The 14,703-nt window shown below is 45.5% G+C and overlaps 1 protein-coding gene across 3 annotated transcripts in view; it reads left to right on the top strand.

Moving 5' to 3' along the window:
• Window positions 1-14,703, top strand: part of CYFIP1 (cytoplasmic FMR1 interacting protein 1) — a 94,833-nt gene that overhangs the window by 66,991 nt on the left and 13,139 nt on the right. For all 3 annotated transcript variants that reach the window (XM_059927757.1, XM_059927755.1, XM_059927756.1), the window contains exons 22-24: window positions 3,344-3,543; window positions 9,842-9,929; window positions 14,451-14,594. In XM_059927757.1, the coding sequence (XP_059783740.1) occupies window positions 3,344-3,543; window positions 9,842-9,929; window positions 14,451-14,594 (432 nt within the window). The remainder of the gene's footprint in view (window positions 1-3,343; window positions 3,544-9,841; window positions 9,930-14,450; window positions 14,595-14,703) is intronic.

Below are 14,703 nucleotides of genomic sequence, written 5' to 3'. Positions count from 1 at the left end.
AATTGTCCTCAGACATTTGCCAGCAGGGAAGGAAATGCAACTTAAGGATTTTGTGCCAAATCTATCTTCCAAGAATAATGGCTGCAGGCAAATGATAATGAGCTCGTGAGAACTCCAGGAAGACTGTTTGTTCCTAGAGAAGCAGGTGGGGGGCGGGTGTCTGCTGGGCCCACCTCGAGGCAGAGCATCTCCACAGGGGTGGGCTTGTTCCCCCTCCTTCCTCAGAATCCAGGCTGTCTCTGGCCACAGAGCCCACAGTGGCTCTTCCTTCAGCCTGGCTTGGCCTAGGCCATGGTGTTTCATTGCCCTTGGTCTTAACGTGATTCGGTTGAGGTTTTGACCAGTATAAATAGAATGCAAGCCAGAGACCTTTGTTTTGTTCCCCAGCTTTTAGTTTTATTGATCTTTGCTATTGTTTTCTTTGTTTCTATTTCATTTATTTCTGCTCTGATCTTTATGATTTCTTTCCTTCTACTAACTTTGGGTTTTGTTTGTTCTTTCTCTAGTTCCTTTAGGTGTGAGGTTAGATTGTTTATTTGAGATTTTTCTTGTTTCTTGAGGTAGGGTTGTATTGCTACAAACTTCCCTCTTAGAATTGCTTTTGCTGCATCCCATAGGTTTTGGATTGTCGTGTTTTTGTTGTCATTTGTCTCTAGGTATTCTTTGATTTCCTCTTTGACTTCTTCAGTGATCTCTTGGTTATTTAGTAATGTATTGTTTAGCCTCTGTGTGTTTGTGTTTTTTACATTGTTTTCCTTGTAATTGATTTCTAATCTCATAGTGTTGTGGTCAGAAAAGATGCTTGATATGATTTCAATTTTCTTAAATTTACTGAGGCTTGATTTGTGACCCAAGATGTGATCTATCCTGGAGAATGTTCCATGTGCACTTGAGAAGAAAGTGTAATCTGCTGTTTTTGGATGGAATGTCCTATAAATATCAATTAAATCTATCTGGTCTATTGTGTCATTTAAAGCTTGTGTTTCCTTATTAACTTTCTGTCTGGATGATCTGTCCATTGGTGTAAGTGAGGTGTTGTCTGGATGATCTGTCCATTGGTGTAAGTGAGGTGTTAAAGTACCCCACTATTATTGTGTTACTGTCAATTTCCTCTTTTATGGTGTTAGCATTTGCCTTATGTATTGAGGTGCTCCTCTGTTGGGTGCATATATATTTATAATTGTTATATCTTCTTCTTGGATTGATCCCTTGATCATTATGTAGTGTCCTTCCTTGTCTCTTGTAACATTCTTTATTTTAAAGTCTATTTTATCTGATTTGAGTATTGCTACTCCAGCTTTCTTTTGATTTCCATTTGCATGGAATATCTTTTTCCGTCACCTCACTTTCAGTCTGTATGTGTCCCTAGGTCTGAAGTGTGTCTCTTGTAGACAGCATATATATGGGTCTTGTTTTTGAATCCATTCAGCGAGCCTGTGTCTTTTGGTTGGAGCATTTAATCCATTCACATTTAAGGTAATTTTCAGTATGTATGTTCGTATTACCATTTTCTTAATTGTTTTGGGTTTGTTTTTGTAGGTCCTTTTCTTCTCTTGTGTTTCCCACTTAGAGAAGTTCCTTTAGCATTTGCTGTAGAGCTGGTTTCGTGGTACTGAATTCTGTTAACTTTTGCTTGTCTGTAAAGCTTTTGATTTCTCTTTCAAATCTGAATGAGATCCTTGCTGGGTAGAGTAATCTTGGTTGCAGGTTCTTCTCTTTTATCACTTTAAATATATCATGCCACTCCCTTCTGGCTTGTAGAGTTTCTGCTGAGAAATCAGCTGTTAACCTTATGGGAGTTCCCTTGTATGCTATTTGTCGTTTTTTCCCTTGTTGCTTTTAATAATTTTTCTTTGTCTTTAATTTTTGTCAATTTGATTACTATGTGTCTCGGCGTGTTTCTCCTTGGGTTTATCCTGCCTGGGACTCTCTGTGCTTCCTGGACTTGGGTGGCTATTTCCTTTCCCATGTTAGGGAATTTTTCGACTATAATCTCTTCAAATATTTTCTCAGGTTCTTTCTCTCTCTCTTCTCCTTCTGGGACCCCTATAATGTGAATGTTGGTGCATTTAATGTTGTCCCAGAGGTCTCTTAGTCTGTCTTCATTTCTTTTCATTCTTTTTTCTTTATTCTGTTCCATGGCAGTGAATTCCACCAATCTGTCTTCCAGGTCACTTATCCGTTCTTCTGCCTCAGTTATTCTGCTATTGATTCCTTCTAGTGTATTTTTCATTTCAGTTATTGTATTGTTCATCTCTGTTTGTTTGTTCTTTAATTCTTCTTAGGTCTTTGTTAAACATTTCTTGTACCTTCTCGATCTTTGCCTCCATTCTTTTTCTGAGGTCCTGGATCATCTTTACTCTCATTATTCTGAATTCTTTTTCTGGAAGGTTGGCTATCTCCATTTCATTTAGTTGTTTTTCTGGGGTTTTATCTTGTTCCTTCATCTGGTACATAGTCCTCTGCCTTTTCATTTTGTCTTTCTGTGAATGTGGTTTTCGTTCAACAGGCTGCAGGATTGTAGTTCTTCTTGCTTCTGCCCAGAGACCATTTTAAATTTACTTATAGTCACGTTAGAAAAGGAGAAAGAAATTGGAGGAATTAATTTTAGTAATCTATTTTATTTAACCCAATATATCCAAAAATTAACAATTCAACATATAATCATAAGAACTCTATTGACGTGGATATCTTACATTCTTTGTTTTCATATTCAGTTTCTGAAATCTGTGCATCTCACACGTATGGCACATCTCAGTTTGGACCAGCCACGTTCTTGTTGCCCTATGTGGCCAGTGGCTGCCGCAGGGGATAGTGCAGACCTGGGCAGGTTTATGAACAGTCAGTGTGAGAGCCTGGAAGGCCACCTCTGAACGTGATTCCAGCTCATAGCAATGCTTTTGAGTAACTTCAGGTGCGTTAGGGAAGCTGATTAAGGCTAACACCTGAGGACACACTGTGTGCCGTCGGGTGGGGGTGGACACATCCCAGTGTTCTCTGCCCTGTGAGGGGTTTGGAGGCTAGCAGTGGACAGTGGGGAGGTAACTGCAGTGGAGAATGGACAGTGGCCATACGGGGGCGACCATGGAAAGGAGGGACATTTTAAGAGCAGTGGAGAGGACATGCATTTAGGTGTGAGAAGTAAGCTTGTGTCACCTGCCGGACCGCCACCATGTGCGTTCTTGGCCTAGTGCACTGGCCTCCCCTCAGTGCAGCCCCTCGCTGTCCACGTCCTGCTCTGCCCGCTCCCGGCCCACCACCATGGCGCTACCCACGTAGGGGATGGAGGCCGCCACGCCAGGCCCAACTCTGTCCTCATGCCCCTGTCTTTGTGGTCCCACAGGAGCTGGATGGCCTCTTGGAGATCAACCGCATGACCCACAAGCTGCTGAGCAGGTACCTGACTCTGGACAGCTTTGACGCCATGTTCCGGGAGGCCAACCACAACGTGTCAGCGCCCTACGGGAGAATCACCCTCCACGTCTTCTGGGAGCTCAACTACGACTTCCTGCCCAACTACTGCTACAACGGCTCCACCAACCGGTGAGCACGCTACCTCACAGATGGCTCTGGATGCCCCTTCTGGTGGGCATCGAAACAGGATGGTCTCAGGGCCCATCTTTTCCCATGTCCAGGATACTCAGGCCCTCCTGGTCTCCTCCATTTGCAAGTGCAGCCCTGGGCCAGCCCTTGGGTATGTGGTCATGGCTTTCATGTGCAGACCCAGTGCGGGGCCAGGGTTCCTATCCAGGGCACTCCCTTGGGGCTCAGGGCCAAATCTGTGGTACATGTGGACGGCAGCTGCTGGGTCTGTACCACCTCCATACTTGTAACGTCTGCTGACGTTGGAATGTGCTGGGTGACCCTGCTTTTCGTGCTTCCATCTGGGACGTCGGGCCATGTGAGGGTCTGCCAGTTAGCCGCCCTCCACGCACCTACCATTTTACTATGTTGAACAACACAAAGTGGCCCGCTGGAAGGGTGGCATGGCTGCTGGCTGCAGGGTCACGTGGTCCAGTCTCGTGGTCCAGCCAGGGTCCTGGGATGGCTCTGTGTCACCTCCACACTCTGGCAACTGCCTGCCTGAGGCCTGTCCTCTCTGCGCTGAGCTTCGCTCCTGCTGTGTCAGCACATGCCAGAGAGGAAACGTGTGTGTGTGCTTGTGAGTGTGAGAAATGGGGGTGAGTATGAGTGAGGGTGTGTGTGAGAGTCCGTGTGTGTGTGAGCGTTATGACCACTTTTTATTTTTTTATTTTTATTTATTTTTTATAAATTTATTTATTTATTTTTGGCTGTGTTGGGTCTCTGTTGCTGTGCATGGGCTTTCTCTAGTTGCAGTGGCTTCTCTTGTTGCAGAGCACAGGCTCTAGGCACGTAGGCTTCAGTAGTTGTGGCTCGTGGGCTCTAGAGCGCAGGCTCAGTAGTTGTGGCTCACAGCCTTAGTTGCTCCGCAGCATGTGGGATCTTCCTGGACCAGGGATCAAACCTGTGTCCCCTGCATTGGCAGGCGGATTCTTAACCACTGTGCCACCAGGGAAGTCCTATGACCACCTTTAAAAAGTAAGTGTCTTTTGCTTTTACTTTGCTTCACTACTGCATCTGAACATCCTACCATGTGTTGGCTTGATCACTACTGTCTTTTAGGCCTAGATTTTTGTGTCTTGATCCAGGGGTGCTGAGCTTCGACCCCCGAGGGCAGAAGGGAGGCCCTCCTGTGGCCTGATCGTACCTGCTATTGCCATTGTCTGTTTGGGACCCCAGGGTTGGTTTCCTTGTGGGAAATACAGGCCTGTTGCTGGTACATGGAGGTGTGCCATTAGGGCCATCGCCCAGCCCCATGCAGCAGCAGAGGGCACATGGCCATGGCCACAAGAACCACAGGTGAAGGAGCCCTGGTTGGCCTTCTTGGGTCAGGGGGCCCTGGGCCTGGCTGGGCACAATCCACTGGAACCAAACTTTAGAGACGACTCACGCCTGTAAACTCCCTTCTAAGTGCCCAGGTTCTTGAAACAGGTATTTTTCAAGTTGTTTTAGAGTTGGAATTAACTGAAAAAATATTTTTATTGCATAAGTGATGCATCATAGTTGTAGAAAAGCTAGAAATTGTGTGTGTGTTTGTGTGTGTGTGTGTGTGTGTGTGTATATATATATATATAATATGGAATAGGTATATGGGGAAAATAATTAAATCCCTAGAGATTTCCCTTATAACATGTCTATCTTCTAGAGTTTTTGCCATACGCTCGAATATACATGTGTATTTTTCGTTTTGCAGAAATGGATGTTGTTAGGCATACTGTTAAATACACATTCTTTTTTCACATCATATGTCATGATGAGGGGCATTCTGTGTGTACATACGTGCTTGTCGTGTTTCTGAAAGTCTAAGTCATGGCCAATGTTTGCAAGATTTTCTGTGCTTTGGTCGGTCTGTTTGGAACTTTTGGAATTAATTTCTGTTATGTCCCTTAAATCATTTTGACTAGTGCTTAGAACTGGCGTCTCTAAAGGTGAAATGGAGCCGAACCCCATTATTGGCAAGTTGAGAAAATACGTTCCGTGGGGGGGCGTCGGGCAGGGCTGTGGAGGTGGTAGAATCAGGCAACACAAGGACTTGTGATTTTCTTGTGTTATTTTAGGTTGCATTTTTGATTATCTAGCATTTTGTCGCCCTTTAAGGGATTCCCAGAGATCTTGCAAAAGGAACAGTTGAAGATGCTCCCTGGGCCCCCTTTGTGCCAGCTGCACTGCGTGTGTACAGCATCTGCCTGTTCTGGTCATCTTGGTGACAGCCCGGTGGGTCAAGGGCTCAAAAACAACAGGAGCCGTGTGGAAGGACTGCAGGGCGGGTGGGAGGGGGCTGAAATCTACATGGTGATGAAAACTCAGCACGTGCTGTAAACCTTTCTGTTAAATCACTATGTTTTCTGAAAGATGCTCCAGGCGTGGTGAGTCATGAGTGTGCAGTTAGGGAAAGAGGTCTATTTCGAGGCCCTGCCTGCCGAGCTGGGCCCACGTGGGTGCCCTTGCCCTGATCGGGGCCGACGCTGGGGAACAGCCCGCCATCCTAGGCTACCTGTCCTACTGGCAGCAGGAGTCTTGTTGTCAGAGACGAGGTTGCCCGGACTCAGGTCAGGAAGTTGGTGCCGTGTGACCCAGCAACCTTAGCAGGGCGGAACACCTCCAGGCCGTGTCACTTGCACGGCCTGACGGACACTATGGCATCAGGTGTATAAACTGACGAGAGGCACCTCTGCCCTGGGTCCCCGTAGCCCGTCCAGCACGAGGTCCACCTGAAGAGCAGCAAGCAGATGGCTGGCCTCGCCTGATAGTGTGTGCCCCCCGCTGCCCGCATGGCGCCGGTAGGTGGCTTTGCCTCCGACGGGCTGTGCGATTGATTGCACGGGAACCCAGTTTCCCACGCGTTGGAGCTGTGACCTTGGGCACGTGTGCTGGCAGGGGCCAGCGTGAAGTGACCTCAGCCTCCTTGGGCTCAGAAACCTGCGGTGCAATTCAGAGGGAGCCCTGGCTGCACGAGGTGCAGTCTTCACCGGAGCAGCCGCGCCGGAGGCCTCCACCTCTTGCTAGCATTGGCGAAAGCCATTACTGCTGTATTTTTAACAGGTCTTTCAGTGGAACCCTCAGAGCTTCATTATCTGGAAAAGACATTTTAAAATAGCGTTTCGTATGTCCACGTTGCATGTGGAAACCTGAGAAGACAGACAAAATTATGCCACCCAGTATCTTAATTCCATGCCTGAGGGTTTTCTGAGAGCTGCTTGCGGGGAAACCAGAACTCCGTTTGTTGCTTGGCGTATCTACTTATTTTGCTGCTTATTTCCGATGAATGATTTATGCCTGGTGACTCTAGGAGGTCGCATGGGGTGGCCTGTGACTTAAATTTAACCTCTACAGCTACTAATTGTGACAGCGCGATAGCCCTCCAAGTAAGCCAGCAGTTGGGATCAGAGTCGGGCCTCTTTGGCAGGAAGACCACCGAGGAGGGTGTGTCCTCAGTGCAATGTACCACAAGGTTGTCCCATCACTGGCCATCCGTCCCTTGGTTAGGGTGCTGGCTGCCAAGTTTCTCCACTGGCGTGTTTCCATTTTTCTGTTTGAAATTTATAAGTGATATATAGGGAGATAATCTGAGACTTTATAAACGGTTCCTTGTTAAAAGTTGACCCACTAATTTTAGCATCTGTTGATGATTCTTACCCAAATCAGTTATCACTGTGGTGTTTGAACAATGGTGATTTTCTAACCTTTTCATTCCATCTACAGTTATTAATTGACATTCTGCTATACATATTAGCATTTTTTATCTGTTTGTTTCTTATTAGTAAGGGGATTCTAATGCAGGGTTAAAATCTGTTACTGTCATGACTTGCTGATGTGGCTCAAATCAGCTCTGCTTTGGCTAGTAGGAGCCCCTTCCGCCCCGTTTTTATATCTTCTTGTCTGTCCCCATGATTCTCAAGCCCTGTCTTAACTTTCTGCACCACAAGAAGTCCCAGGTTCATCTTGGAATTCTCCTACTTTATCCTTGTAATCTGTTATTCTATGAGGATTCCTTTTAATGGAGAATATTTTAAAATTAAGCAAAGTCTGGGTGTTAGGTATGCTCACGGCTACTGGTGTGTCCTTGTTTCTAGCCCTTTTCAGTGGTCAGAGCTAGGAAGGACTTACATGTGTGCTGTGTCAGATTCCTGTGGCTGCCATAATAAGTTACCACCAACTGGTGGGGGGCGCTTAAAGCAACAGGTTTATTCTCTCACAGTTCCGGAGGCAACAAGCCCAGAATCAAGGAGTCAGCAGGGCTGTGCTCCCTCTGAGGCCCTGGGTAGGGTCTTCTCTTGACTCTTTCCACCGCTGGTGTGGTGAGCAGTCCTCAGCCCGCAGCCGCATGGCTCCAGTTTCTGTCTCTGTTGGCATGTGGCATTTTCCTCATGTGTCTCTCTCCTATTCCTGTGAGGACTGGAGTCATGTTATATTGGATTAAGGGCCAACTCTGCTCCAGTAAGACTTCATCTTAGCTAATTACGTCTGCAACAGCCCTGTTTCTGAATAAGAGCACATTCTGAGGTACTACTAATTGAGACTTCAAGTTATCTTCTGCGGGGACACAAACTCATAATGTTTATATGTGTGTCTACTTCTATCCAGCTCTTTATGTATTGAAACCATGAATTCACACTGCTGTCTTCAATTCCAATCCAGCAATGCAGGCTTCATTTCTGTTTTTGTAACTTCCTTCTACACTGAGAATTCTTGTTTCATCATTCTTAAGATATTTACTCATTTGCTCAATTCTAGAACATGAAGAAAAAGTAGTTTCAGAATTACTTATCCTTCCCACTGTGAAACACAAACCTATTAACTGGAATTCAGTATTTTTTCCATTTTTTTATATTTAGATTGAGAAATGTATACAGTCAAAAGGTGGTGTTCAAAAGTTATTTGAGATAATAGAGTAACAGAGTTTGGATTTACTCTTTGCCTTAAACAAGTGGACGTTTATGAAACAACGGTTTTCGCTGGATGTTTCCTGGGGTAAAGGAAACGAAGGGTGTGAGCTGTGTGACTTCCCCTGGCTTCCTGCCTGGGAGCATTTTGGAGGTCTTGTTTGGTAGAGGAGATGAGGAAGCTGAGACGGCTGGGATTTGCAAAGCAGAGTGTGGGAGAGAAGAGAGCTACACAGAGGAAGAGCTCCTGAAACCAACTTAGGAGCCCTTTAGCCTTTGCTTGAATATTAAACTGTGTGCGCTGGGTGGAAGTCCACAAGGCTGTGGAAGAACAGCTGCCGGGGAGGGGTAGACAGAATTGTGCCCAGAGCTCGCCAGCACTAGGAGTCATTTGAAGCAGCCTGTGAGAATGGGGAAAGCTCACTGAATACCCAGGCGTTTGATAGAATTGCCAGCAGGGCCTATCTTACTACCAGCGCTAGGGTAGTGACTACTTTATACCATAACAGATCGTGAAAAGATCCTGCTGACTTGCAAGCAGTTTAAGCGTCTGCCCACAAAAACTCAACCCTCTTTAAAGGATAACGACAGAACCCAGCCACTCAGCAACGTGATGTTTCCATGTAAATGTGATCAGCTCCGCAGGCCGCTGTCCTCTCCTCAGATGCAAACGTTTGTTTCATGCACTAGTGGTGTTTTGACAATTACATCCTTTTTTATTTATTAAAGTGCAATATGTGTTAATCAAGTTTTTTGAATTTAATAATTAGCAAATCCATGAATTTTTTTAATCATGCTTCTTTGTAAAAGTTTTATATGTTTAAATGAACGCTTCTGATTTGAAAGTGTGAGTCGATTTTGACATTTCTGCTTTAAGATCCAAGCATGTGAGTTTTAGTGGCTCCTAATCTGTTACGAAGCCACAGTCTCTTGGCTCTGCAAGTGCGCTTACAGACTCATCTTCTGTCAGTTTGTACCCAGTGAGCTGAGTGACCGCATCACTGCCCGCGTCTGCCTTCCCACTCCTGTCCCTGCCATCGTTGCTGTGTCCAGAGGCCCAGCAAGGCCCAAGTGCCTGCATCACCTCTTTTCAAAAGACTGAATGAAATGGTCCTGGTGCCAAGTTTGGAGACTCTTTTTATGTGCTAGAAGGGCCTCCAGTGTCCTCACTCTGTTCCTGAACTTCGGATACATTTATCATACTTCAGAGTATTTATAGCTCATTCCTAGTATGGGTTTTGATTTCCCAGAATTTTCCTATGTGATGATTAATTGGGAGGAAGATTTAATTGATGAGTAATGGAAAAGTTCTGAATTTTAAAAAACTACCATTAAATTTTTGGTTTTCTTTCTTTTTTTTAATCTTTCTTGTTTAGATTTGTTCGGACAGTATTACCATTTTCTCAAGAGTTTCAAAGAGATAAACAGCCAAATGCACAACCCCAGTATTTGCATGGATCAAAGGTAGGTTCTTTGGTGTTTGTATTACGATTTTTAAGTTCATAACGAAGCGTATTTTGAAGTTTAATTTGAATCAGTCTAGTTTCAATAATTTGAATGTATCATGCCACATATAAAATGTTATTGTTTCCTTCACTTAGCACCCTTCTGAAAAGTAATGTAGTGCTGGGACAGCTTCTGGCCATGTGGTGGGTGTCAGCTGTGAGACTGCTGGAAGATTTAAAGGTGTAAAAATATCAAGCCAGGAAAGTTTGTGGAAGACGCTTGGGGGTGGGGGGCACATCTGTGATGGAGGGGCAGGGTGGCCTGTCCAGCTGTGACACCTTAGAGGGAGGAGCTGAGGTGGGAAGGGGCACGCGGAAAACAGCTGACATCCGGGAACCACGGGACACCCACCATCCCATGAGATGAGGCAGGTTTCCCGGCTGACATGGGAAAGCTCACTGAATACCCAGGCATTTGATAGAATTGCCAGCAGCAATTCTATGCAGCAAGCAAGGGCATTGCTAAAGGTTAGTGTTGTCAGTATTTAAAGTACTCTTACAATTTAATAAGAAAAAGACAAGCGTTCTGTGCTAAAAAGGAGGCAGGTGCATCTGCATCTGCAAAGTAGGTGCCCATCTCGGGGGGAAAGAAAGATTAGATTGTGCTTTTTAAAGCGACCAGCTGTGACTGAACTTAAACTTATGGATTTCATCCTCTTTGAGAAATTGTTCATGGCATTTTTATTCTTAAAACCTAAACCAGTAATTTTTTGTTAGATCATTTGGACCCCTAACAGAAGTCTAACAAAAGTTTGCGTGAGGAACGCTGACGTTGACTGTTCCTCTCATATGATACTTTCTTGAGGATCAAAGAAAGGCAGAATGCCAGAGCATCACGCTGGCAGAGCTGAGCCACCGTGTTCCTCGTGAGCACTCAGACGTGTCAGCTGCGCTTCAGTGTGCTGCTGTGCAGTTAGAGTGTTCGCACCTATGGGATTATGGAATACACAGGAATCCGGTTCAGAAATCCAGTCCGTCCTGTTGTTAGGAGCGATGAGTGAGGGCTAGTGTCTTACAGTAATAACGTCGACTTAGGTGAATGCCCATTTATGGCGTTACCTTTTTGGATCCTGGTAGTATCACCACTCTGAGTGAACAGTCTCTTGAGTACATCACTGATGTTCTCTTTCCTATAAGGTAAGTAAGGTTGTCCCTACTTCACAGTTGAAGATACACGTGTTGAGGGCATTAGAGAACCCAGGGCACGTGACTAGTGAGTCTGGAGCCCCCGTCCACTGGTTTCCGGGCGAGGCCCCAGTCTCTGCATCAGGCGTGGTCAGCAGTGTTTCTTGACTTGAGCTGTGAGGCTCCCCTCCTCTGAGTCTGCGTGTTTTATAGTGTAGGATTTGTAATTTTGCCCTCTCCAGAGGTAGTTCCTCCTCCCCTTCCTCTTGAGTAGGTACATTGCTCCGGTTGTGTTGTCCCTGGGATGTGCCATCTTCGGGGTGAGTGAGGGGGTGAATGAGGTCTTCAGGAAGCCAGACACTCATCGGGGGGGCCGGGGACTAGGTGTCATTGAGCCCCAGGCCCCGAGCAAGTGAGGGTGGCTTTGGGAGTGAATTTTCCCACTTGTAACATGAGGCCATTTAATTTCACTAATGATTTTCATGTTTTTCAAGCATTAGAACTTATTATCAAGCAAAAACCTCACCCAGAATCCCAGAATCTTTTTTTTTTTTTTTGGCTGTGTTGGGTCTTTGTTGCTGCGCGCGGGCTTTCTCTAGTTACAGTGAGCGGGGGCTACTCTTTGTTGTAGTGCGTGGGCTTCTCATTGCAGTGGCTTCTCTTGTTGCAGAGCAAGGGCTCTAGGCACGCGGGCTTCAGTAGTTGTGGCTCGTGGGCTCTAGAGTGCAGGCTCAGTAGTTGTGGTGCACGGGCTTAGTTGCTCCGCAGCATGTGGGATCTTCCCGGACCAGGGATCAAACCCGTGGGCAGGCAGATTCTTAACCACTGTGCCACCAGGGAATTCCCAGAATCCCAGCATTTAAAGCACAGTTTAGGGACACTGCTTTGGGAAAACAAGTGTTCTCTTGCTGCAAGTAATAAGCCCTTCCTTCTCTGGATTAAAAAATAATAATGAAGCACAGTTGGTGCTTTGAGGAGCGATGGCAGGGGGCAGGTTGTGTCTGAGCCCACAGTCAAGATACAGTCTTTTCAAGTCTGATAGGGTTGTAGGGATGAATGTGAGACAGGCATTTGTCAGTGTTTCCACCTTGGTGAATCTTGCATTTATTTGATCATTGGTTTGGACTCAGACTTTCTGTGTTGATGGTCCCAGGATCACCTGCACATTTGGTGATTCTCCAGAAGGATTCATTCACAGCCGCAGTTTATTACAGCTAAAGGACACAAAGCAGGATCAGTAAGGGGGAAAGATGCATCTGGTGGTGATGGAAGCAGGTGCGGGCTTCCAGTGGTCCCTCATGGGGGTCGCATGGGACGTGCAGAGAGTTCCTGCCCAGGAAAGAGAAGCTCACAGGAACACCAGGGTCCAGGGCTAGGGGCATAGACACAGCCACCTGTGTGACTGGCCCGAGTTACTGAAACCCCAGAATCCCCAGAAGGAAAGGAGGGGCTTGCCATGAATCACTGTTTGTGCAAACAACCTAGACAAGCTTGTACAGCATGGTTAAGTGTCCCAAGTGTAGAAAACACCTGTATCAGTCGGCAACATAGGCAACATTTCAAGGGCTGAGTTCCCAGGAATTGCAAGCAGGCGTCCTGAGGATATTCATTCAGAGCCGAGCAACTAGACTTTTGCCAGTTCTTCAGAATCCTTACTGTCCTGATGTGGTTCTCTGTGTACATAGAGGAAATATTTAAGACAATTATAAAAGGGGAAGGGGGAAGGTTATAGGGACCTAAAAGCAGGTGAGAGTGGTACATTTCACTCAAAAGTAGTAACATGTTGATAACAGTAGGTTGTGATAACTTACATAACGTATAATGTAAGACCTGGAACATCACTGAAAGACCTGTGCAAAGAGATACTTTCAAAAATTCCACAGTTAAATCACAACAGAATTCTAAAAAATGTTTAAATGACCCACAGGAAGACAGGAAGAATGAAACAGAGCGTAACTTAAAAATCAGTAATTACATTACTTGTAAATGTATTAAATGTAAGTGGTCTAAAGACAGTTTAAAAGGCAGAGGGATTGACAGAGTGGATTAAAAAATATGACTGTATAAGAAACTCACTTCAAGTCGATGATATATGTAGGTTAAATGTAAAAGGATGGAAAAAGATGTATCACAAACATTAATCAGAAGAAAGCAGAGTGACTGTATGAGTATAGGATAAAGCAGATTTCAGAGCAAAGAATATTACCAGGGACAAAGAGGGAGGGACATTACATAATGATAAAAAGGTCAAGCCACCAAGAAAATATAGCAATCCTAAATGTTTATGCACCAAACAACAGAGTTTCAAAATACTTGAAGCAAAAACTGACATGAGTGAAAGGAGAAATGAACAACTCCACAGCTGTAGTTGGGGAAGTCAACATTCCTTTCACTTAGTAATCGAAAGAATAAGTACACAGAAAATCAGCAACAAAAAAGAATGAACACCATCAACCAATACGATGTTAATGACGTGTGTAGAACACTTCATCCAACAACAGCAGAACATACATTCTTTTCAAGTACCCATGGAGCATTCTCCAATATAGACCATACCCAGGGCCATAAAACAACAGCAACAAAATTCAAAGAACTGAAATATTATAGAGTGTGTTATCTGACCACAGTGAACTCAAACTAGAAATCAGTAACAAAGAGATGACAAGAAAATCAGAAATTAACACATTTCTAAATGATCCTTAGGGCAAGGGGAAGTCTCGAGGGAAATTTTTTAAAAAGACATTGACCTAAATGAAATGCAAATATATCAGAATTTACGGGGTGCAGCTAAAGAAGTGCTGAGAGGGAAACACATAGCACTGAATGCTTACATTGGGAGTCTCCCTGATAGGTGTGCAGACGTCTGTGTCCTTAGACAAGCTTGGAGGTCCCGTCTGACAAGAAACCACCCTGACTACCTTTCTCGCCTGCCCCCCCTGCAGGGCTGCTGTCCCCCACTCCCTGCATACCCCACTGCCTCATCAGAGTCTATCCTTGGTGTCTCCCACAGGAGACTGGGAGCAGTAACATGGGGGCAGCAGTGAGGCTCTGAGATACATTCATTTCTCATTCCAGGACCTCAGAATGTCTTCTGTAGGACTGGCAGTTTAATAAATGTTGAAGAACCAAATGGTTTTGTTTTCTTCCTTCTGTTTTAGCAAACTTGTTTTTATGTCTTCAAGTTGAAAACATAGATACCAATAAAGGGCAGTCCAACAGGTTCTCTGGATGTCCCCACCTGAGGGCGCTGTGTGCTAATGCACTTTACGTATGGATTCTTCATCTTGACCTGTGCGTGGGGCTACGTTGAAAACCCTGGCAACTTCCATCAAGCGCTGGCCTTCTCTGTCCCCAGGCTTTGAACCTGGCCTACTCAAGCATCTACGGCAGCTACCGGAACTTTGTGGGGCCTCCACACTTCCAGGTCATCTGCCGGCTGCTCGGCTACCAGGGCATTGCAGTGGTCATGGAAGAGCTGCTGAAGGTGGTCAAGAGCCTGGTATGTTTCCCTTGGTGGGCTTCCTTCCCAGGGCAGGGGGTGGTGGTGGTGGGAAGGACTCTGCACACAATTCCTGTGTGGGGAGGGGCTTTCCACTCCATCTCTCACA

The sequence above is a fragment of the Balaenoptera ricei genome, chromosome 7 (assembly GCF_028023285.1).
Source record: "Balaenoptera ricei isolate mBalRic1 chromosome 7, mBalRic1.hap2, whole genome shotgun sequence".
Lineage (NCBI taxonomy): Eukaryota > Metazoa > Chordata > Mammalia > Artiodactyla > Balaenopteridae > Balaenoptera > Balaenoptera ricei.
This window is presented reverse-complemented; position numbering and strand designations above follow the sequence as displayed.